At 36.1% G+C, this 26,516-nt stretch overlaps 1 protein-coding gene across 4 annotated transcripts; it reads left to right on the plus strand.

Annotated features, from left to right (window-relative positions):
* The first annotated feature begins 538 nt into the window (after positions 1-538).
* LOC139960289 (uncharacterized) lies at positions 539-25,974 on the plus strand. Of its 4 annotated transcripts, XR_011790462.1 has the most exons (8): positions 539-2,066; positions 3,908-6,059; positions 8,481-10,887; positions 13,808-14,285; positions 14,761-15,012; positions 16,294-16,343; positions 18,158-22,294; positions 25,365-25,974. XR_011790462.1 is itself a non-coding variant. In XM_071958552.1 (4 exons), the coding sequence occupies exon 3, from the start codon at positions 8,483-8,485 to the stop codon at positions 10,880-10,882; it is 2,400 nt and encodes a 799-aa protein (XP_071814653.1). In that variant the 5' UTR covers positions 539-2,066; positions 3,908-6,059; positions 8,481-8,482; the 3' UTR covers positions 10,883-10,887; positions 12,583-12,777. The 4 variants fall into 4 exon arrangements, 2 of the variants coding, with proteins under 2 accessions (XP_071814653.1, XP_071814654.1); XR_011790463.1 differs by lacking the exon at positions 13,808-14,285; XM_071958552.1 differs by lacking the exons at positions 13,808-14,285; positions 14,761-15,012; positions 16,294-16,343; positions 18,158-22,294; positions 25,365-25,974 and adding an exon at positions 12,583-12,777.
* Positions 25,975-26,516: the final 542 nt, after the last annotated feature.

Below are 26,516 nucleotides of genomic sequence, written 5' to 3' on the forward strand. Positions count from 1 at the left end.
ACATCTTCACCTTCAACATCTTCACCTGCAACATCTTCACTTTCACCATCTTCACCTTCAAAAACTTCACCTTCAACAACTTCACCTTCAACATCTTCACCTTCAACAACTTCACCTTCAACATCTTCACCTTCAACACTTCACCTTCACCTTCAACATCTTCACCTTCAACATCTTCACCTTCGACATCTTCACCTTCGACATCTTCACCTTCAAAAACTTCACCTTCAACAACTTCACCTTCAACATCTTCACCTTCAACAACTTCACCTTCAACATCTTCACCTTCAACACTTCACCTTCACCTTCAACATCTTCACCTTCAACATCTTCACCTTCGACATCTTCACCTTCGACATCTTCACCTTCAACATCTTCACCTTCAACATCTTCACCTTCAACATCTTCACCTTCAACATCTTCACCTTCAACATCTTCACCTTCAACATCTTCACTTTCAACATCTTCACCTTCAACATCTTCACCTTCAACATCTTCACCTTCAACAGCTTCACCTGCAACATTCACATCTGGTTGAGACTGAATTTCTTGATTCTCAACAAGGGCTTCTTCTTTATGCTCTTAAAACGAAACAAAAGAATCTGAATTAGAATGATGGGTACATATAATTGTTCACTACAATTTAAAGGATTCTAAAGTATTAGAAGAAAATGATTCTCTTTAAAACCTATAAACAACTTTACAGAACATGGTTGCATACTTTATCGATAAACAATGCCTGTAAGCGTTACTTTTTTCCAAGCTGTAAGACACAGCTTATATGGGAGATTGGAGATGTTTGTCCTAAGATTACATCATATCCTGTAGTACTAGACCACGTGTCTTTGATACCTTAAATGAGAGATTGGAGATGTTTGTCCTAAGATTACATTATATCATGTAGTAGTAGACCACTTGTTTTGATACCTTAAATGAGAGATTGGAGATGTTTGTCCTAAGATTACATTATATCATGTAGTAGTAGACCACTTGTTTTGATACCTTAAATGAGAGATTGGAGATGTTTGTCCCAAGATTACATCATATCCTGTAGTACTAGACCACATGTCTTTGATACCTTAAATTAGGGCTTGGAATGGAATGACGTCATCATTTACAGAAAGGGTTGAACTCACAGAGGTTTGAGAAGTGCGCTGTATGTGGATTCTGGATAAGCCATATGAAGTTAATGCGTATAGGTTGGCAATGGTCTGGATATTGATCCGAATAAATATATTTGATATAATCTTAACGTTAGGATATCAAGGAAGCATTTATTACTGAAGTATAGATAAGGTAGAAAAAAATCAGATGTAAGTGTAATTATTATTCGCATTTTACACTGTATTAAATGTAAAGAACAAAATTTTATCTTATTTTTCTTATTGGTAGAATAGATGACAATAATAAAAATTGAAATTTGAGCTGCAGTTCCCTTGTCGTTTTTAAAAAGTGTGAATTTTATGTGTACACGTATAATGACATACCCTATGACAAATAATTACATATAGCGACATACAATGGCACATTGAGCCATAAAATGATAGATCTGCCTATATACATAATGCCAAAGGTTTACTTTGATCTCTTTCACAAGCGATGTATACCCAAAGAATGATTTTTTTGAGAAACCTGATTTCTGCTGGATATAAATATGATATATGATTTCTTTTTAATGACTGAACATCACTAATGGATACAAAGTGAGGGAAATCGAGCTCCATAGCAATGAGTCAATAACAAAAACTGCTTTCAATTCTTTGAATTCTTTTAATTGCTTTTGGTTTTGTTATATAGTCGTCACAATCGTACACAGTTTTTAAACTGAAAGGTTGCAAACATTTTCTGCGACCCTTTATTTTCTAACAGATACATTTATATAGCATGTCTTCCGTGTTAACAATATTTGAGGGCATTTCTATCGTGAGAAAAAAAAACTCATACTAAGTTTTAACAATGTGATGTCAAATAGACGACTACAGAAACCAGATCAAGGTTTATAAATTAATGGTTAATTACTGATGAAGACAGATCGAAGGAAACATACGAGGTTGAGTAAATTTCAAGTAAGTCACTGATTATTTTGTTGTGTTTTATACTTCTGCTATGCAGACACCAAATGAGTTACCAATAAATTATGTCTATCGACACGTTTCAAAGACAGAAGTTTATACAGACCCGTTGCTTAATTGAATATTCGATATAATATTTAAAGTAAAACGGGGGCATAACAAGTAACCCATATGATGAGTAATGTTGTACTTAAAAAGTACTCGTCAGTACTCGAGTATATTTTAGGATATACTTGATGCTCGCACTTGATGAAAATTACCCGGATGCTAAAGTACTTGCTTACTTGTACTCGATTTAAACTACCTGGTAAGCGCTCAGGACGAGTAAAACTACTTATCGAGTATTTACATAATAACGCATTTGTGTCAAACTGCGTGACGTACGTTACAACAGGAAGCCGTATAATTTTTATTAGTACTCATATTACTGTAGTCCTACACTCTTAAGTCTCTACCCCAGTAGTTTATCATACATATAGCATAATTAATCACCAGGTACGGATATGCTGTACGACGATGAAGCATGTATAGCTGATTTATGTCATCTTGCTAGCGTATACGAAACAATTTATGGGCATGTTTGAAGTAGAACTATATCAAATTTATCAATCTTGTGCATGTACATGTCAAGACGTCACCTGCTACTGCATGCCACCTTCACATTCCAAATATCGGAAAATTTCTGAAATCAGAGAAACATTCTGACAAAAACAACAAGATTTGGGCATTTCCATTACATTCAACAATTACATCATTTGATAAAATTGGCCATCGGGGATCAGTCATAATTACGAGCTGCTTTTTTGATTTGATAAATCCCAAAGAATTAAAAAGTATTCGAATGACAAAAGTACTCGTGTACTCGATATAGTCGGACTCGAAAATGCTGTATTCAGTCAATGATAATCGGTATTTGGAACCCTCAAGTACTGGGAAATACTCGATATTCGGATGAAAGTACTTGACTACAACAGTAATGATCTGCGTGGAACACGGTGTAGCCCGGCTTAACTAGGTTGATCAAACTACGTGGTGCTATAGATAGAGAAACATCAAAGTGCTGAGCTTTTAATGCGAAAAGCGTAAATTATCACCTGTAATCTTAGTATCGTTTCGATCCAAGTCGTAAAATAGCAAGATTTACGGATTAAAGCAACCTAGACACTCTCTCACCTTCTGCTATACAGCTAACTGATACATAGCGCTATTACATTTGAATATAGTATAGCCAGTAGTCACACGCTGAAATAATTTCTAATTTACCGCAATCATTTTCATTTCAGAACTGCTAGTATGAATTTGTAGGAAAATGTTCAGATATTGGTTGAAACTTATATTTATAGTACTTGCTAATAATCAACACAACACTCACGAGATGCTGTGTTGTGTATTAAAGATGATACTTTAGATTTGACATTTCAGTCGTTTTAGTCTAAATAGAAATATATAACGGTAGTTAATTAAAGCTATCTAAAGTTTGTAAGAAATATAAATGTAAACCTTTGCATATTTAAGTTTCGTTAAATTGTAACATATATTTGAGTGATAAAATCCTAAGGAAATAATGTGTCTTCCTCTTCTTCCATATAAATCAATGATTGCGCTTCTCCCATAATAAAACTAAACCGGAACTTATAAACCAGCAATTGTCTTTAAAAAATTGATCTTTGCATTACCCTCTGTTAAACATATTATAACAATTTTCATGGTGTATAGTAAAGATAAGGTAACAGTATAAAAAAGGAATATTTTTGCCTATAACGTGATGAGGGCGAATATGGTCTGCAAGTTTTCTTCTACCCATTGTAATGTTGCCATTGTATGTTTCATTGCAGACATTATTTTTGGCCGACTAGAAAACAAGGATCATACAGTTCAGCTGCAGAAGGGCTACTTTTTGCAGAGATGGAAAAGAGGAACATTGATATGTTTTGTCTACAGAATATTCTTTAACATTTATCCTTCTGATTTGAATGCAACAGCGTTAACTTCATTCTAGCCCACCCTGTATTACAGTGACTATAGTCATCAGACCGTGACAACTCTTCAAAGCATATGTGTAAACTATACTTAATATCGTCATGGTTCATGGAACTTATCACGCACTTTTAATGCAGTATTATCAAGTATATATTTGTCGTCAATTCGATGTTATACTGTTTATATCTATGTAGTCATCATTTTATGTTTGCTGTTGAAAACTCATCAGAATCATGGCAGATGTGATTATCTTAGCTTTTCTCTTTGGTATTGTCGTGGTGTCAATGACAACCATATTCATCGTCGCGTGTTATACATGCCGCGTCATCTCAGCGTTCTCTCGAGCTGCTGGCTGTCGTCAAACAGTTCACTGTCACGTGGAATCATCGACACCGGAAGTCGGCCTGTCGTCATCACCATCCACTGCTAATTATAGTAGGACGATATATGTTGATCACCACTCAGTGTCCATTAAAAGTGAGTTCTACCCACAAAAAGATCGAACCGCGTTTCGCTCTACAAGCAATGGCTTCTCGAAACAAAATGGCCAACAGGGAGCAGCTTTCAGCAATGCTGTATACGAATTAGAATCGGAAAGAAAGAGCAACAGAGCGGAGGTTGAAGTGCTACCTGCTTCGGATCCTGAAAGCAAAGACAAAAACCACGACTATGAGAATACAAGGAGAAAAATTTACGAGAATGTTTCATTTCCCACCAGAGAATTCTAATCTGTAGAAACCTGAAGGTATACTTTAAACAATTGAAAAAGACAAATATGTGTTTGGTTAGAACGGGACTTCCAGCTTACAAGCTGTAAGCCATCATTGAATCGAATTATTTTCCAGCCAAAACATCTTGGCTCTATTCGTTTTTTTCTTCTATAATTACCATGTTACATTTATGTTGTTCAGTTGCTAACTGCCTCGGACCCTGAAAGCAAAGACAGAAACCGCGACTATGAAAATGCAATACGAAAACTTTACGAGAATGTTTCATTACCAACGACAAGAATCTAATCAGTTGAAACTTATATGTAATTCATTTGTAACATTCCAGAATGCAAAATAGCTAATGAAGATCCAATATTGGAATGTAGCCCATGATGAAAGAAGGGAACGCAAGCTTGTAGTTTTGAAAAAAAAGAAGCTTAAGAATACTTTGTGTTAGATTGATTGGTTATAAATAACTGTACTTAAAAGTTCGATGAATTCTGTACGGAATTCTGTACGGCGTCTATTTGGTACTTTAATTCAATTCTTGAATGTCTAATTTTAAGATAAGTCGAAATAGCGTTTGAAACAATCGAAGCTTTATTGTATTGATTGGAGGATCATCAGCTTGTGAACACGACTGTCTGTCCTTTACGCCAACCGTTCTACAGCATTATGCATATTCATGACATTTTAATGAAAAACTTACATATGCATTTCTACTTAGAGACATGTGCAATATGATAGCGTAATGCTTGTATCACAATGAAACGTAGCATTATGTCTGAAACCTTCATTTCTACATAGGTGCATAGGATATAGTTTTCCTCTAATGACAATATGGCTGTAGGATTTAAAAAAACTAATTTTACGGAGACGTATGCAAAGCATATCTTACAAATTATTTTTGTATTAAAATATAATGATTTCCTTGTGTGATGCAATTCATGGGTTAACAATGGCATGCTTTTGAGGTTTGAACTAAAGATATAACCTGTCACTCTGCTTTCATTGTTAACTACTTGAATTTATGAATATTAATGAGAAAGTAACTTTGTCGCCATCAGGGCAATTTCACTTTCGACAGGAAAAAAACAAAACGAAAGCTTTACTTGACCAGGAAGTATACATACCCAATGCATAGTTTAGAACCCGTGTTGTTTAACGTGCAAAACATGCCTATTCATGCGAATAATGATATAAGGCGCAATAAATTATAGATACTGTAGCACTTAAAATGCTTCGTTGGGAGAACTGAATTCCATAACACCTATACGAGTTACAATACAAGTTATCGGTAAGTAACCTTTATACATTGCAGCACGATTACAAGATCTAATCGATTTGAAATTTACTTTTTTTCTATATATGTTTAGTTTTAGTATCTAACGGACACGTAATGCTTCAACTCACCTAACATCACCATGATTAAATAGCTACAGTCCTTGCGGAAGGGGACAAAGTTTAAGAGTGGATCGTATTGCTTGACTTTCGTGCTCCTGTAAGGCTCTGTGTCTTGTGTGAAATTATCTTCCTGAATACTTTGTTTTTAAAAACGTTTCAAGGGAAAATTACCATACTATTTTGTTTACACTACAAATACACTGTAATCAAACCTTAACGGCGGTCGTTTAAAGTGGCCGGGTGGGTGGGGGTTCAAAATTTCCCCGACTGACATAGGTAAGGCTTAACTTTTACGAAAGAACCTGAGGCGAATGAAGAATTTTATAAAGAAGAGAGTGATTCCCTAACTTCCTTGCTGCCGACTCCAATGTAAAGGGGTGTCGGGGATCTTTTCTCAGAAGAAAATATATTACTTCAAGTGGTGCATAGTGAGGCATATATAGACTATTAGTTAAATGTTTATAAGTAGCATTAAATGCCCGTCTTTGCCATTGAATAGTCTAGCTAAAAATGTAAAGCGTAACCAAAAGGTAACCAGAGATCCCTTTCTCTGACTATAGGAGATTCTACTATTCCTTTGCGCACTGGTTTTACTTTTAATCAGAAGTTGGTACTAATTTATGCAATATTAAAGAAACTTTTTGATTACCTGATTTATGAACGTAATATGATAAGTGCACGACGTCAGATATAGCTTTCTTGGTATTATTAATACAACAGTTAACGTACAATTACAATAGTGATCTGGGATCAACCATTTTCTCATAGGGTTTGGGATAAGATGTTTTGCCTTACTGGGTAGGCTTTAATGTGGAAGAGGTTACTCTCCCCCATGCAGTAACTTTCCATAAACTTGAGGTTGCTAAAATGCAAATTGATACTATAGTTTGCAACCTTTGCAGCAATGTGGAACTCAGAATTTCCCTTTTATGTCTTCATTGAGAAGGGTTTAAGCAGTGAGGTATGCCTTTCCCTTTTAAGAAATTTTGATAATATGGAGGTTGCTAAGACGCAAAATAGAGCTATGTGTTAGAAAGTTTTACACAATGTAGACTATATTTTTACCATTTGGCGTTGTATTGGCTTAGGGGAATTTTTATTTTCTTCAGTGGAGGAGCTGGGGTGGAAAAAACCCTCTAGAATCATTCATAATCATGTCCCATCCTCGCAAACGATGGTCTCATCTCTGAGAAGAGAACTGTTATTCAAGCAGACTAAGGTATAAATACAGAGGAATTAACGTACATAAAGTACTCAGGGATGTTCCCACGCTGGGCGGAACTGGTCGGCCCCGCCCAGCACTAAACATTCACAGCACTGTCTTAAAAATTGTGAATCCCGCCCAACACTATTTTCATCTAAACTCCCGACATTCCTAACAATATATTGTACATAAACTGGGCCTAGTCTATACCAACATGATACACACTAATAATACATCAGTTACGAAACATTACTAACGGCTCTCAATCGGTTCCTTGTAAAATCTCTTTGAAACAAACTAATAACTTTTACCAGGTAGGCTACGTAATATATTTCACCCAAAAAATGTAAATTGTTAGCAAAACTAGTACTTTTTTATGTGCTTAAAAGCTACACAAGTGCCAGCATTTGGCATCTGAGCACCTTTAAAACACACCCCTCTCCCTTAGACCCTCTCCCAGGACGGCGATCAGTGTACCCGGCACTCAGGATATCCTGGGCACATCCCTGAGTACTGCAACCAAATATACCAGAAAGTTAAATTGAAAAATTTAAATCAGCATTCATTTGGTTACAAATCCTCTAAACATTTATTTGGGCCTTACACTTGCTCAAAATCCCCAAGGGAGTACGGTAGAAAACAAAATTGAGATTGAATTAATCGCATGATGATATTCTGAATTCAATTCGATGTTCGTAAGTACAGAAAAACAAAATTGAGATTGAATTAATCGCATGATGATATTCTGAATTCAATTCAATGTTCGTAAGTACATGCAGAACAACTACAAATATTGTGAATTTGTCAAAACTACATGAAACTAAATTGTGTTTGTCGTATCAGATATTTTGCTGTGTCATTCTTGTTCTGTATTACTATTCTGCGTTACTATTCCCAGATCTCAATATTAACTTTGGTTGCATTAATTAATTATGATGCATGAAGTAATAAGGTAAAGATGGTTATAATGTAACACAATTCTTGTTATATTCGGTTATCCTTATAATGTCCCCATAGTACTTCAGTTGTCGTGACCGTGACATTCATACGTCCCTTCAGGATAGTAACTGCTCAATGAAATATGTAATTTTTCTTCTGATTTCTCTACAGCTATGGGAGCTGTCTTTGATGTGTTCATCCTACTTGCGTTCTTCTCCATTACCATCTTCGGTAGATGTCCAGATCACTCTACTGGGACGCTTTGTGCATCCTGTGAGAATAAGACAGCATACTGCAGTAACAGATGTATAGGAAACTCACCGTATTCTAAGAATTACTTGACACAAATGTGCCCTGGTAAAATATCAGAAATTTACAACATTGATCTTTCCTTAAATGAATTAATTCGTTTTGAATGCCCCGTCGATGGTCCTAGCGTTAAACATTTAAACATATCACATAATAACGTTCGCTTTGACAATTGTTCAAACTGGGAACATTATTGTGAAAACTTTTTTCGTCGCTTACGAACAATAGATCTAAGTTATAACAGAATACAACAAACTTGCAACGCCTCTGCATTTGGTTTCATCAAGTTGGAAAGCGTGAATTTAAGTCACAACGAGATAAAATCTTTGAATAATCTTCCGTTTGTGACCTCAGCCAAAAGACTGCAAACACTTGATGTTAGTCACAATATGGTAACATACATACCATCAACATTCTTCACAGAGAGACAGGATCTGATTAAAGTTGATCTTCGCTTCAATTCCATTCAAAAGATCGCATTACACATTGAAATCTCCGACCAACGGTTGTGTGATTCAGACAACCAGTTATCTATAATCCTTTCGGACGATATTTTAAGCACATTGGACGTCTCGCTTATAAATGAAAATAACAACACTTGTCAAGAGTTGCGAAATCAAACTCTTTGCGATGGTACTGCGGAATATCTGTATAGCAACTGGAATAACATGAGTTGTAACTTAACGTCAGAAATTGTAAAGAGCGCCATCGCTCCTTTAAGCATAGGAAATCATATGGCATGTAATTGCCACGGTTATATATGCGAACAGGATGAAAGCACTACAATACAGCCTACATATCAGGTGTACTGCATAACTACAAACGCACCACTTATAACCACAGATACAGCTTATATGAGGGGAACTACATCTTCCCTTACCCCTCAATCAGATGAAACTATTGTAACCATTCCGGTCCTGACAACCACCAAAGAATTAGAACTAGAACTGCTGTTCTACCTTATCCCGATAGCAGCTGTTGTATTGATAACGTGTATATTTTCAGTATGCGTGGTTAGGTACCTATCACAATTAGCATCGTACACTCTGTCGTCGAATGCAGTAACAAACAGGCAACAAATGGTACCAGAAAGGCCTCCAAAATTACCGAAAAAGAGAAAATCTTCTGGAAAACGACCGTCTTCAAAGTTTCACAAATCTACAGCAACTAAGGAAGAAGTGGCGATATCTCCTATCGATCGTTCCAATGGCAATGTATTCACTTTAAGGCCTCTTCCTTCGGTACCATCGATGGGGAATACAACAATGATTACAACAACCGAGGAACAAAATTCGTCTGTGAAATGGCAGCATTCTGCTAAAACTGGCCATTCATTCAAGAAGATTGACCATCTAGCTTCTATGCAAATATCATGCAGATATGAAGATGACGTAACACTAGATGGAAAAGAAAATATCCCCAATGGAACAAGAACGGCTAGTTTTTACAAGGAATTTTCTAAATCAAGTATAAGACAAAAGAAGGAAATGAAACGAACTCAATACACGTGGTCATGTGACACGAAACAAGAAGAATCACCAATTGTCCCTCCTAAGTTAAAGAATACTCGGCCTGTTTCGCCAAATGATGCTCACCTCTCATCTCCAACTGCTTTATTGGATGATCAATATGAGAGGAATGGGCAAATTGAAATGAAGGAACTGTCATCAATCAAAGCTAAATCAACAAACAACGTTTACCAACGAACTACACCTTATTCTAGGTATTCACATGCGTTTAGGGAACAGGGGGTTAAACAGCTTGCAAAAGGTGGGAGAAAGGTTGTTTCTTGCATAGTTCTAGATGAACAAATTGCAAGAGAAGTCCGAGACGTTTCGAATTTGAAACGACCCTTGAGCATGTCTAATCCTTTTATATTTAATACGTCTATCGCAGACAATGACAACAGATTAGACATACCAAAATCATCTACTGTAGATAGCAATACTCTCATAGAACAAACTTGCAAAGTGGAAATGGTTACTAATGGAGATGAAAATGAAATCATATGTGCAAACAAGGAGTACAAAGTGGACATGAATGCTACAGATGAGGAAGACAGAGGAACACATTTGTCAGATGTTGTCAGTGAGGGAGCTTTGGGGACGAGAAACACTTTGGTGGTTAACGTTGATGTACATCCATGTCCAAGTTCAAGTTCGGAAATGATGGCATATCCTAAGACAATTTCTCATAATGCTAAATTTCTAGATCCAAAGAAATTTTCTAAACTTAGTAAGAAATATGAAAAAGGGACGATATAACCAAGGTAAGGCATTTTTTAATTGCCGTCACATCCTAGAGTTGCAATTGATGTATTTTTATTATTAGCATTTGAATGCAATGTAAATATTTATGAGCACAACTTTTAAATAGTATCGAATTTAGATTAAACTTGAATTTTTAACAAAAGCAAAGGGTACTATAGTTATTTGAGATCTTAAACAACAATTTAATGACGATATTCATATAATCAATATACCGTTAATGGCATAAAGTTGACACACCCCAGACATTTACAGATAAGGTTGCAACTGTATGTATGCAAACTTCGTAAGGTTTATCTTTATACTCCAGATTATAACAAACCATTTTGCTAACTCGTTCACAAGATTTGTGCATTACAAGATGAAGAAAGCCAATTAAAAACAGTCTTGTGCTCACCGGAAGGGGGGGGGGGGATGTGGTCTCCACCCTCATCGGCAGCCAGGCAAAGCGCCCTTGGATATTTTTTTACATTCATCGGGGAAACAGCTTCTCCGGGGCCAGGACGCACTGAGGCGCGGATCTAGGGGTTCAACTTTGCACAAGAGTACAAAGGTATTAATTAGTAAACTCCTGCGTTTAAAATTAAATATAGACCTGTTTTATTACCAGAATATGCCTCAGAATCCAATATTTGACGCCTCCATTGGGGTTTCCATAAAGATTCATGTCCATAATCTAAATCGTGCTAAAATCACAATAGGTCTATGCTATAAATATTCTATGGACATAATGAAACAAGAATTATCATGATGTTCCATTTATTGTTATAGTTTGTAATACCAAATAGAGATGATATTTATTTATGTTATATAAGTAATATATATAACCTAAATATGTTGTAACAAAATTAATTTATTTGATTGTTATATGAAAGTAACGGAAATTTATTTAGGAATTAATATTAACAGAATAAAATAAATGATACCTGATTGGTTTATGGAAACATGAAAAGTGTTTACTTAGCAACTTAAAAGCCGGCAAATTCAAGCGTAAGGAAAGAATATTTTATGTGCATGTACTGAGTGTAATTATTGTTCAACAGTCAACATTTAACAGTGGGCATGAACTTAATACTGCTCTCGCGTTTGATGTTGAATGGTCATGTATTTAATGTACCCTCATCTCATTGATAAAAGTAGAAGGTAAGTGAAAATAAATTCTGGCATAAACACTTAATAAAGACGTTTCCATTGATGAGTATCATATTAACCATAAAATGAATAAAACAATTGAGAGTAATTGTGGTAATAATGACGACGACTGATACACTTGATTACAGACCTTTAATGAGGTTTTAAACAACAAAACGCAACCAGTAAAACGAACCTATGTATATAATATGTAGAAGGCAGAATATATATAGAAGGCCGTAAAGGCCGAAAACATATACTGCTAAGATTAACAATATAATACAATATCATCACATTCTCCCCACCTAAGAGAGAAACAAAAATGCACTCGACAACGTTCGACATAGAAGTATGTTAAAGGTCCAACGATCAGGAGGTTTACATTTCCTCGCTGAACGCCTCATTTACAGCCAAACTATCATCAGCTTCACAACCCACTGGGATAGATCCTTTTTCATCAACATTTGGATGTTCCTCAATCAAATCCCTACTATCAACTAAAAGTTCAGTTCCATTTCCGCCCATAGGCCCTCCTCTAAGGTCATTATTCTTTACTACACCAACAGGGGCTAGATGACGGAGTGAGACTGTCGAATCTCTGCCGTCCTGAAAACGGACATGAGCATATAGGGGGTTAGCTTGCATGAGTTCAGCCTCATCGACTAGTGGATCGGTTTTATGAGAACGAATATGACGTTTAACAAGCACAGGACCTGGCAAGCAAAGCCAAGAAGGGACAGAGACCCCAGAGGATGATCTTCTGTGGAACTTTCCTTAATATATTTATATATATCTATCTTAAGGGGGGGGCGGGGGGACAGGGATGGCACAGCGCGTTATTAGGGGGCACAGGGTTTACCTGTGAATGCCGTCCGGAGGGTGGGGTCTAAGGGGAGGGAAATGTTTTTGATTAATTGAGGGTTCTTAGATGCAATCTGGTGCTATATTTTGCAACTTGAAGTAACTCTATGTTCAAGAAATTTCTGTCTTAGCCTGTCTGATATTTACGTTTTTAATTGAGGTGGATAAAAAGTTATACAAAATATAGAAATTTACCCTTAATAATAATGATAATGTTTTTAATTAAGAGTGTTGAAAATTGAAGTTGAAATTCATGAAGGGTAGAAATCTCTCCGTGTGGTGTTTGATTACTAGTGGTACACACGAGGGACCGAACTGAGTTTAGGGCATCAGGTAGGACTTCCTGCCAGTGCTTAGCAGGTATTCATCTTGTTTTTAAGGCTAACATTATTGTTTTCAAACTATCCCACTGTACCTCTCAGTTTGACCGTTACCTTGAGGGTTTTAGCTTGTCGTTCTACTACATGCCACACCCATCATCATAAGAAATCCAGTCAGTTCCTTAATCAAGAATGCTGCCCCCTGTCAGAGTGGATGTATGCTGGGGTTCCGAATAGGGAGAAAACCCGACAGAGGCAAGCAATAACTGTTGACGATGTCATATCTGAGCATGGGAAAATAAACGGAAACTTAAAAACTCATCGACTACTGTCAGAAAGTAAATATTCCTATTGGTGTTGGGTAGTGGTCCTTTAAAGTCTACGTTGAGCCACTAAAAAGGTTGAGTAGCCTTGACTAGGGGTGAATTACAAGGCTTGTAAAATCTAGGCTTAAGCTTTGCACAGACCTTACAAGCTGCCGTCATCTTCCTCTTTTCCTCTATCGCAAATGGAAGGTTGTTCGATTTGATGAAGTGCCACATTCTAGTAACTCCTGGGTGACACAACTCATTGTGAAGCTCAGCGAAGTTCTCTTCTATGCTAATCGCAGAACAGAATGCTCTAGTCAAATGTGACGGGTGGAATATTCTCACTTCCTGGGCGATAGACGATATCAAACGTGAAACACGAAAGTTCTATTCTCCAACGCCTCCTGTTCTCATTCTTTATCTTGCCTTTGTGCTGAATGTCAAATACATAACTGACAGACTTTTGGTCAATCGTCAGTTTAATCCGCCTGCCGATCAGGTAATATTACCAATGGCGGACTACTTCAATGATCGCTAGTGCGTCTTTCTCAACTGCTGGGTGATTATTCTCAGCTCCATTCAACGGACGGGAGAGAAAGGCGACTGGCCGTCCAGCTCGATTTAGTGTCGCTGCTATAGCTACCCCTGAGGTATATGTTTCCACTTCGAAAGGAATTTCATCAATTGCCGTTACTACAGAGTTTTCAATGTCTGCTTTCAGACGATCAAAGGCTTTCACAACCTCCTCCCCCAAAGGAAATGTGGGGGATTCAGTCAGTGGTAGGTATCCAGCGGGCGTAATAATGTCATTGATTGTTAAAGGAAATGTATTTAAAAGCAGAACACTTGAACAAATTCATTGGATAGTCCATTAATTAGATGGTCACATAATATAGCACGTCAATGTTGCCTGCTCAGCAATTATTAGTTCGTAAACATACCCTCCCGTATCAACGGCTCTGTACATTCCTTTGAAGAGCGACTGTTCGGTTTTTTGAAGAGCCTGACCTCATTTTCCAATTTAATACGTCAGTGTGCTTTAATATAAAGTATATTACGTTTTTACAATACACAAATATAAAATTCTTGTCCCAAAATGACGTGTCGTGTCTTAGCACTGATGCAATATTGAATATTCCATTAAACGTGTATGAAAAAATGACTTCAATTGGTACAATATAGTTGTGTCGTCGATAAATGTTGTAAATTTATTCACTATACACTAGCAGTTTCTTTTTAATATTCTGTTTGTCAGGAAAAGCTCCTCCCTGCTATCCCCTTAATTTTATACTTGGAACCAAGCTGGAAGTGGGCTAAAGGTCCACGAGTGAAGTACGTGGTAACGTCCCTCTGCAGAGACAATACACACTGTGACGGATTGTTATGGATTGCACAACGAGTGGAAATACTAGAATAGATGTTGCTGCCACATTAGCCGGACTGTTTAGATTTTTAACAACAACATGGCATTGTGTTATTTTTTTCTGAATAGCGCCACGTAACTCAGGTTAGTTATTTAGTTTTGAATAACGTCAATGAAGACAGTAGCTTATGAAATATCATTATTTATCAGATCAGTAGTTTCAAGATGAATAATTGTTTTATGTTTAGTCAAAGACAGCTTACCTCATCAATAATTCATGCACAGTTACCAAGATGTAATTAAGTTTATTAATACTTATGGGATGACTGAAAAGAAACACCCCGCATGGAGAGCCGATTATAATGGGTTTATCAGTTGAAAGTGAAAAAGGTGAGGAACCGTTAAGTTCGTTCAAACCGATCTATGTTAGTAACGCCGTTACATATGTGAAACCATTGACAAATTACAGTTGTACTTGTGTTTTTCTTGTTAGTATACCTTGTGAAAATGTTTCAATGTGCAATTATAATCGTTTTGCATTAAAGCGTGATGAACATCTGTTAAAATATTTGCGAAAATATGGGCGGAACTATAGAGTAGTCTGTTTAGTCAGTCAAATCGTTTACGTAGAAGTTTATGTGTTTAGTATTTCTATTTATAATTCCTTCTCAGTAAGAACTGGCCGTGAGTATAACTCGTGTTAAGAAATTATAACACATGTTAACTTCCTCCAATTAGCGGTTACTCACCTTTGCTAGTTTTATCTGATAAACCCACAAGAACCTGTTGGCATGGATTGAAACTACATTATATTGCGTAGCTATCAATCGAAATGGGACTTTTACATGTTCAATATCATACCATTGAGTTCGATGCAGGAAATGGTATCTTTTAAATACAAAGGTTAGAAGCCTAGAATGAAATAAACAAACCAGGGACCAGGTGTTTATTTGGCTACTAACTTTATTATTCCACTCAGGTTTTCCAGGCTGTCCATTGTACATAATTATAATCAAATTTACTACAAGAAAAGGTGGCTTAATATATCGATTTTGGTTATTCTCCTACATTTTTTTTTACATTTTTCATTTCATCAACTGAGTTGAAAACGTTAGAGTAGATCTATCTACTTATGCTATCGCTTTAAGTTTAAGTCAGATGCTTCACTTTCCTTTTAACAAGTTTTTCCCCTGATTTATGGTTGGTTCAATGAACATCCATTGTTCACATATTACTAGCTATACTGATATGTTATGTATAGATACACTACTGCGGAGAACGTCTTACGACCAACAACTCACAAATTAGCAATGTGCAGTAATTACTACATGTATTGTTAAACCTTATCACTTCGTACAGCGAATGAGTATTTTATGTTTGGAACTGCAAATTTTTCTAAAGAATTTTTCATCTTTACGATAACAGTCGTCCTGCGGGCAAGAGTTACTCCTAACTATCATAACGGATAACCAACGGTAGGATTACATGAAATATTTTATGTTACATTATTGTGTCTATGTATGTGCATCTGCATGTGTGGTTATTTGTATGTCATTTTCTACGTTTATTGTGTTTTTCATCGTAAATGTATTCCTTTAAATATAACCATATATCCTTATAGTACGCTGTAAGCAGATGAAAAGGAAGAACTGCAATTGAAAGCATTATAACTGATAGTAAATATACCAAGAGCATTAAAAATGACACATTTTATGTTACACAACAGTGCATTACAAAAACCCATAATATTAACAACAAATAGCCAACAGTTTTAAAGAAACTGTATTTTCCTTAAAGTGTTATTAATGTGGAGAATTTACTTATCTATGATCTATTGCTGATCAATAAGTTATAATCACCCTAGAACCTAACAATGCATGTAAGAAAATGTTTAGATTCGACCGATATGATCTGTATGAGCAGAGTAACACAACCTTAGGTTAATAGAGTTGCGTCATACGCCCATCACAAAATGCCCTCTCACTCATTGCATATGGGCAAACCCGTTCACATGCAGCTATGCTAGATTAAAGGGGCGCAAGATAAGTGGATGTTTGGTTGGGGAGCTGTCATGCTCTAATGTTTTACTTCTAGCACAAGGCCTATATAATAATAGCTTGAACAAATCTACATTCGATTGAAGAGTGCTACTGCTGTTTGAGCGTGTAAAGCATTTTATCCTTAGTTTATTTAAACTCTCTTTTATAGACGTGGCATTTGCAATTGTTCTTAACAAAACGAAGGTACTGATATTAATCCATGCATACTTATAATCTTTACACGAGTTATACTGCTTAATCTGAAGAAAAGCACACGCATACATAGACAGGTAACGAAGAAATCTCACCTTCAAATGGTTCTATTATATAAAGAAGCAAATATTTAACCACGGTCTCTAAACTAACAGAGCAATATTCCTTTTGGCTGTTATTTATCACAAAAACCCAGATAAAGATACATATGTCTGTAATTCACCTTTAATTCTATGTGTTAGTCCCTGGCGATATTTCTACCTTTAACCAGTTAATGAAAACTACGTTGTGTTTTAACAAATCATTTAAAACAAAGGAATGTTTTTGACTAATTACTTGCTTCTTGTAACTGATTGAAAAGAAACGCATTCTACAGACAAGTCAATATATAGTTCTTCAGTTCTCATACTACCTTTAAATATTATTGCGTTCAGAATTGCGTTTGCCATAATACCAAAATGAAGAAAAAGCATATTATTTGCAACCATACCCTGAAGAAGTTTCAATTATACAATTATAATTTTCATTGGGCAAAAAGGCTACAATGGTGGCAATATAATGTTGTTTTGAAAGTGATTGGTAATTCTTTGACTTTCTAGCATATTGAGGGGAATGACTGATGACCTTTTTATATCTTGCATATGAAACGACTTAATTTTGATGTCGTTTAAATCCTTTCAAAGTTGGATATCTGTTATATACGTTATCCATTGGATGATGTGTATCAGTCTAAATACTCATTGGACTTAGGAAACCAATTTAAATGAATGTCAATTACAATGCTGCAACTAGATCGATCTCTTAAACAGACTGAGAAGTCTCCAGTGTTGAATACTAACTGGAATAAAACGTTCAATGTGAACAGCACAATGAGCATCTCCTGTGTACATAAAGTGAGTACATTTAAATAGTATATAGTTAATTTTGTTTCATTAGAAAGTATGCCTTCAGTTAAGTAGGTCTTATGCATTCGTTTGTCTCGTCAAGACAGTAACTGCTTAGTGAAATATGTAATTTTTCTTCTGATTTCTCTACAGCTATGGAAATTGTCTTTAATGTGTTTGTCCTACTTGCGTTCTTCTCCATTACCATCGTCGGTAGATGTCCGGATCACTCTACGGGGACGCTTTGTGCATCCTGTGAGAATAACACAGCATACTGCAGTAACAGATGTATAGGAAACTCACCGTATTCTAAGAATTACTTGACACAAATGTGCCCTAGTGTATCAGCCTTTTACAACATTGATCTTTCCTTTAATGAATTAATTCGTTTTGAATGCCCCGTCGATGGTCCTGGCGTGAAACATTTAAACATATCACATAATAACATATACTTTGACAATTGTTCAAACTGGGAACGTTATTGTGAAAACTTGTGTCGCATACGAACAATAGATCTAAGCTATAACAGAATACAACAAACTTGCAACGCCTCTGCTTTTGGTTTCATAAAGTTGGCAAACGTGAATCTGAGCCACAACGAGATAAAATCTTTGGATAATCTTCCTTTTGTGACCTCAGCCAAAAGACTGCAAACACTTTATGTTAGTCACAATATGATAACATGTATACCATCAACATTCTTCATAGAGAGACAGAATCTTATTAAAGTTGATCTTCGCTTCAATTCCATTCAAAAGATCGCATTACACATTGATATCTCCGACCAACGGTTGTGTGATTCAGACAACCAGTTATCTATAATCCTTTCTGGAAATAGATTATGCAAATTGGCTTTCTCGCTTATTAATGAAAATAACTATACCTGTCCAGAGTTGAAGAACCAACCTCTTTGCGATGATATTGCAGAAGATTTTTATGACAACTCGGATAACAAGAGTTGTAACTTAATGTCAGAAATTATCAAGACCGCTATAACTCCTTCAAAACTAGAATATCAGATGGAATGTCGTTGCCAAGGTAATATATGCGAACATAATGTAAGCACTATGCTACAGCCTACATCTACCATGTCCTGCATAAGTACAAATGCACCACTTATGATCACAGATAAAGCTCTTGAGAAGGGAACTACATTTTCACTAATCCCTGAATCACATGAAACTAGTGAAGCAAATCCGTTCTTGACAAACACCAAAGAACTAAAACTTGGGGAAAGATCATCTCAATCGCCAACGCAAACAGCTCTACTGATAGATGAAATGCTGATCTACATCATGCTGATAGCAGCTGTTGTATTGATGACGTGTATATTTTCCATGTGCTTGATAAAATCTCTTTCGCAAATTGCAACAACGTACTTTCGTTACAAGAGTAGGGTAATTGAACAAGAAGTATCGAACAACGAACGTCCAAAACTTCCCAACAGGTACTTCTCATTTGGAAACAGTCAACCAAAAACTGAATCCCATCAAACGGAAAGTAGCATTATTCACATTTATGAATCATCTGAATTTGAACAACGTGACGAAATAGTGACGTCATCGAATAAACCATTAGAGTCTTGTACAAATACCAATGAAGATCCAACTACAGAATGGCATTCATATGAACGTTGTATACAGGAAACATCATTACACCCTAACGACCTAACGAACAACTGAAAGACGTAAATATTGAAAGCAATCTGTCAAATAAAGCGATGCACGCCTTTTTTCAATAAGCAAGACATACTTGTAGAAATACACGCTGTCCATGAGTCACAAGAACCTCTTTCTTATGAAAGTACTTTAACGAAGACTCACTCCAAGTCCCATAATGAACAAGTAATTCGGTGACGCAAATGCCTATGAACATACCATTATCAAGACGTCTTCTTTTGATACTGAACTTAAACCTAGTGATATCTATACAGAGTTTGACAAAGCAGTTACAAGCTGTGGTGAACCAAAGGACGCACATATCTATGAACATGACATTATGAAGACGTCTTACTCTGATACTGAATTGAAACCTGCTGACGTCCATAGAGAGTATGACAAACCAGTAACTAGCTTGATTGAACCAAAGTACGCACATGTCTATGAATATACCATAATCAAGACGTCTCCCTCTGATACCGAAGTGAAACCTGGCGACATTGATTGACAGTTTGACAAACCAGTAACTAGCTTGAGTGAACCAAAGGACGCTCATGTCTATGAACATACAATTATCAAGACGTCTTCCTCTGATACCGAAGTGAAACTTAGCGACATTGATCGAGTGTTTGACAAACCATTAACTAGCTTGAGTGAACCAAAGGACACACATATCTATGAACATAACATCATGAAGACGTCTTCCTCTGAAGACTGAATTGAAAACTGCTGACGTCCACAGAGAGTATGACAAACCAGTAACTAGCTTGAGTTAACCAAAGGACGTACATGTCTATGAACATACAATTATCAATACGTTTTCCTCTGATACCGAAGTATATATATATATATATATGTATATATATTGCATAGGTTAATGGAATGTATAGGAAAACATTTGTAATTTGTCGATATATCGCAGGCGGTCTTGCATGTGTGCCACCTGTCTGGTAAAGAGATTGCTACTTTGGTATTTACAAATACCGCTGTTTTTAGCCGTTTATATGTATAATGCCTCAACGAATCCAATTGATGTTGAATAAAAAGGGTTTATATATATTTCTCAGGATTAACGCATGAACTAGTAGTTGTCCAAATGAACCAATCCTGAACTGAGACTGAAGTCTGGTTGTCAGTTTGAATGCGAGCGTGTATTGAAATAACTGTCAATGCGATAGAATTGAATACGTCTGTCCTGAAATTCACGCTTTGATTGAATGCAGCATCTTACTACAGGAAGACTTTAAGTTCTGAGGCAAAAATAAGGAACAAAAATGAACGTAAAGATTAGTAATCAGTTTCACGAGTCAGGGGAGTCTCGCTGACTATGTATACATCACACCTATTAGGGTCGGACTTGAATTGACACAAATGAATCTCAATTAGATTTGTCCATTCAGCACACATAGATGCCATGGAGGTCTTTTTTAATATTTAGTCAACGACATCTTACCTCGGCAATAGTTCCCGTACAGTTACCAAGATGTGATCAATTTGATAATAATTATGACTGAAAAGAATAATTCTGCATGGACTTCCGATTCTTATGGCTCAGTTAAAACTGTTAAATGTGAGAAATCGTTATTCAGTTAAAACCGACATATGATAGTAATACAGTAAGATGTGATGATCCATTAACAGTTACCGTATGTTTTACTAGTAAGTATACCCCGTTAAGTTGCTACAATTTGCAGATTTGAAGCATTTGCATTAAAGCGTGATCCGGATTCTGTTAAAATGTGTACGAAACCTTCAGTAGTGCGGTAAGTCCAGTCCAGTCCAGAGTTATGTATAGGTTTGTTTGCTAGGTTTTTTCTATATAATTACTTTTCAGTATAGGAACTGGTCGCAAGTGTTACACTTGCTAAGAAATCATAACACACATCAGTTTCCCTTGGTTAACTGATAAAACAGCGAGGATCGGTTAGCATGGATTGAACTACAACCTTAACTTTAAGCTATCAATTAATCGAAAGGGAACTTTGAAGATTTTTCGTAGGCTACATGATATTACATTGAGTCCGATACAGGAAACGATATGTTTCTGCTACAACTGTTAGTAACCTAGAATGGAATAAACAAATCATGGCTAGGTCAAAGGGTACATAATTGGCAACTACTTTTATTCTTCCACTCAGTTCTCAAAGGGTCTTCATTGTGAATCATTATAATTCTATTTACTAACAGAGTAAAATAGCTTACTATATAAGGTTTGTATATTGTTCTATATCTCTTAATAAACTGAGTTGATATACACAAAGTAGTTCTACTAACATAATGCAATCGCTTTCAACTTCACGAATACGTTAGATATTTTACTTTCGTTTTAACCAGTTGTTCTCCCTGATTTATGCTAGGTTCGATACATATGTACGTCCATTGTTCATATAGCCTATAGCGACAAATCTTATGTATACATAAACAAGTACAGAGACAGCTTGACGGCCAACAACTCTCAAATTAGCAATGTGTAGTTATTGCTACGGGTTTTGTTAAACCTTATCACTCCATACTGCGAATGAGTATTTTATGAACGGAATTGCAAATTTCTACTAAACGGGTTTTCATCTTTATGATAACAGTCGTCCGGCGGACAAGAGTTACTCCTAACTGTCATAGAAGATAACCAACGGTAAGATGACATGAAATATTTGATGTTACACTAATTTGGCTGCATTTGTATGTGCATCTGTCTGATTGTTTTTAGGTATGTTACTACATTTGATTGTAAAATTATTCCTTTAAGCTAAATTTATATACCTTTATAGTGCGCTTTAAGCTGATAAGCAGAAAACAAGAACTCCAATTGAAAAGTATTTTAAATGTGATACAGTACATATATCAAGCGCACGTAGATTAACAGAGTTTATGTTTCACCATAGGGTATTAATATTACCAAAATGTTAATTTCAAAGGAAACTGTATATATATATTATCCATAATGCGATTAATCCGGAGAATTGACTATAATCTATTGTTTATCAACAAAATAATCATCACTCTAGAAGCTAGCAATGTATGTAAGAAAATGTTAAAATATGATCAATATGATCTGTCTGAGCACGGTACATTTTCTAACGTTGGATCAATAGAGGTACGTCATAACGCCCATTACTTAATGCCCACCCCCCCCCCTCACTCATAGAACATGAGCAAACCCGGTCACAGCTGCGTAAGATTAAAGGAGCAGCAAGACCAGTAAGATCTGTTCTTTGGTAGCTATCATGCTATATAATAAAGGTTTGCAAAAAATATTCGATTCATTGAAGAGAGCCCCTGGTGTTTGAGCTTGTCATACATTTCACCCTTACTTTTTCTGCTACTCTCTTTCATAGAGGTGGCATTTAAAAATGCTCTCAACAAAAGTATAAGGTTTTGATATTAACCCATACTTACAGTATTTACACGAGTTATACTGCTCATTTTATAGTTTGAAGGAAAAATTATGCACAGACAAACAGGTAACAAAATAAATCTCACCTCCAATTGGGACTATAATAAAACAAAGCTACAAAAAGAAAACCCTAATCACAATCACGTGATCAAGATGGTAGATATGTTTGAATTTCTCCTTTAATTCTATATGGGTTAGCCCCGGTCGAGTTTTCTGCTATTGAACAGTTAATGAGATCTGCGACGTTTCTTGACATAACATTTAAATCAAAGTCATGTTGTTGTCCAACTCTTCACTTGTGGAACAAACTGTTTAATTTGTACATCCATTATACATGTAAAGTTGATCGGAGAACTAAACGAAGGTACCACGCGTACGGCAGCTTCATAACCATAACATTTTATGGTGACATAAAGTAATAAAAATAATGACTGGAAACGAAACGGACATTTTTTGTCGTTTCAATTCCATGTTTATACTTATTTGGTAATAGTATAGGGACACCTTCTTTGTCTAACAAATTTAACGTTTCATGGCTTCATTCCAACCACGGGGATTCAATAACATAATGAAGTTTGCAGGCAAATTAAAACAATTACAATTAAGTAATAAAGTCAGCCCAAACTTTTATATGCAATGTAAGCTAGGCTAAACTGCATTGCTATGAAAGTGTGGTAGGTGTAAATTAATGTGGTGAATGTCGAGAATATATGTATTTACATCAGAAGTAAGTTTTATTCATAACAAATACTTTTCTTTATTTTTCAAATGTGTTTTGAAGCAAAAATAACCATAAAGCTGCTTCAAGTGGTTTTAGTGGTCGTTTTAGCAGTCATTTCACCAGTGGCGGAGCGTCCATACAGTCAGGGGGGCGGATGCCCCACCCCTGACGGACTGAAATGGACTGCTGGCGCCCTTTTCAGCTTTTTACCACATTTTACTTATTAGCGATTATTGACATTTTTACTGCGCTCTCATCTACCTATTGACATTTGTCACATTCTTTTGGTGTAATTTTCTGAAAAAAAGCTCTAACGGCTATTTATTCTTCGTTTATCTGCAAATGAGCAAAACCCGAAAGGGTCATTTCCGGGGATCTAGGGAGTATCTTTACTCAAAAAAATTCTGTACATTCCGCGCCAACCTGTGGATAGTGTCGAAAGCGCCCCTACAGACCATTCTCGCCCCCTCTGACCAATACCCCTAGCTCCGCCACTGCATTTCACCTTAAACATGTATATAAAGCAACGTAAAGAAGACGCAACGAAGTCTCCTCGTTTTTGTTATGCGTAGGGTGGTGCAATGGTTATCATGATCGTTCAACGAAAATAAAGAGAGACATAACCAAAACATCATTCATCAGCCTAATTAATAGAGGTAAACAATGAGTTTGTCATTCCCTCGATCATTTAAAGAGTGAGAATTTAAACACATCTAAAAATATCATTTCACATGATTTTTTTCTTATTTACTCCCAGAGGTTACATATGAAATATTACTAAAATGAAACTCCCACTTGACTGTGGTTAAAATGACAGCAACATGTATACGTTTACCTTGAAAGGATTAATACAAAGGAAACTGCTTTTACTTCCTTGCATAGCACTATGTTCAGCAGCAAAATGATATCCTACAGACATGTATACTAAAGTTCAGCAGTACTTATACTGCCTTATCTCGGTTCAGAATTGCTTTTTCCCTTATTACCAAACTGACTAAAAACAACGTATTGGCAACCACGCACTGACATATTTAAATTATACTATTATAATTTTCATTGGACAAAACAGCTACAATGTTGGCAGGCAATGAAGTGTTGTTTTGAACATGATTGGTCATTTGTTGACTTTCCTGCATATTGAGGGGAATGGCTGATGACTTTTCGATATCTTGCATGTGGAACGACTTAATTTTATGTCATTTAAATCCTTCCAAAGTTTGAATATCTGTTATATACGTTATCCATAACATGATGTGTATCAGTCTAAATACTCATTGGACTTAGGAAATCAATTTAAATGAATGTCAATTACAATGTTGCAACTAGATTGATCTCTTAATCAGACTGAGGTGTCTCCAGTGTTGAATAGTAAATGAAATAAGCTTTCAAAGTGAACAGCACAATGCGCATCTCCTGTGTACATAAAGTGAGGGCATTTACTTTGAAATGGTTAATGCATTAATATATACTTAATGTTGTTTATTAGAAAATAAAAATTCAGTGTAGTAGGTCTTATGCATTCGTTTGTCTCGTCGAGACAGTAACTGCTCAGTGAAACATGTAATTTTTCTTCCGATTTCTCTACAGCTATGGGAATTGTCTTTGATGTGTTCATCCTACTTGCGTGCTTCTCCATTACCATCTTCGGTAGATGTCCGGATCACTCGCAGGGAACGCTTTGCTCATCCTGTGAGAATAACACAGCAGACTGCAGTAACAGATGTATAGGAAACTCAAAACATTCTAAGAATTACTTGACACGAATGTGCAATGGTAGAGGATCAGATATTCACAACATTGATCTTTATTTTAATGAATTAATTAGTTTTGAATGCCCTATTGATGGTCCTAGCGTTAAATCTTTAAACATATCACATAATAACGTTCGCTTCGACAATTGCTCAAACTGGGAACGTAATTGTGAATCTTTTTTTCATCACTTACGTACAATAGATCTAAGCTATAACAGAATACAACAAACTTGCAACGCCTCTGCTTTTGATTTCAGTAAGCTGGAAAACGCGAACTTGAGTCACAACGAGATCAAATCTTTGGATAATCTTCCTTTTGTGACCTCAGCCAAAAGACTGCAAACCCTTGATGTAAGTCATAATATGATATCATGTATACCATCAACATTCTTCATAGAGAAACAGAGTCTTGTTAAAGTTGATCTTCGCTTCAATTCCATTCAAAAGATCGCATTACACTTTGATATCTCCGACCAACGGTTGTGTGATTCAGACAACCAGTTATCTATTTTCCTTTTGGGAGACATTTTAAGCAAATTAGACGTCTCGTATGTTAGTGAAAAGAATTATAATTGTTCAGGGTTGCGAAAGCAAACCCTTTGCGATGGTACTGTGGAATACCATTATTACAACTCGAATAAAATGAGTTGTAACTTAACGTCAGAAGTTTTAAAGAGCACCTTCATTCCTTCAAATATAAAAAATCAGTTGGAATGTCGTTGCCAAGGTAATATATGTGAACAAAATGAAAGCAGCATACTACAGCCTTCATATATAGTATCCTGCGTAAATATCGATGTCACAAACGCACCACTTATGACTACATGTGAATATCAAGAGAGAGGAACTACCTTTCCTCTCATCCCTCAACTACAGGAGACTAGTGAATCCAATCAACCTGTCTTGACAGCCACGGAAGAAATAGAACAAGAGGAAAGTTTATCTCACTCGACAAAGCAAACAGTTTATACAACGTTGAGTATGAACG

Source organism: Apostichopus japonicus, chromosome 19 (genome assembly GCF_037975245.1).
Source record: "Apostichopus japonicus isolate 1M-3 chromosome 19, ASM3797524v1, whole genome shotgun sequence".
In the NCBI taxonomy this organism is placed as follows: Eukaryota; Metazoa; Echinodermata; class Holothuroidea; order Aspidochirotida; family Stichopodidae; genus Apostichopus; species Apostichopus japonicus.

Excerpts from the sequence above, each read along its gene's own strand:
- LOC139960289 (XM_071958552.1), top strand. The coding sequence starts at position 8,483 with ATGGGAGCTGTCTTTGATGTGTTCATCCTACTTGCGTTCTTCTCCATT.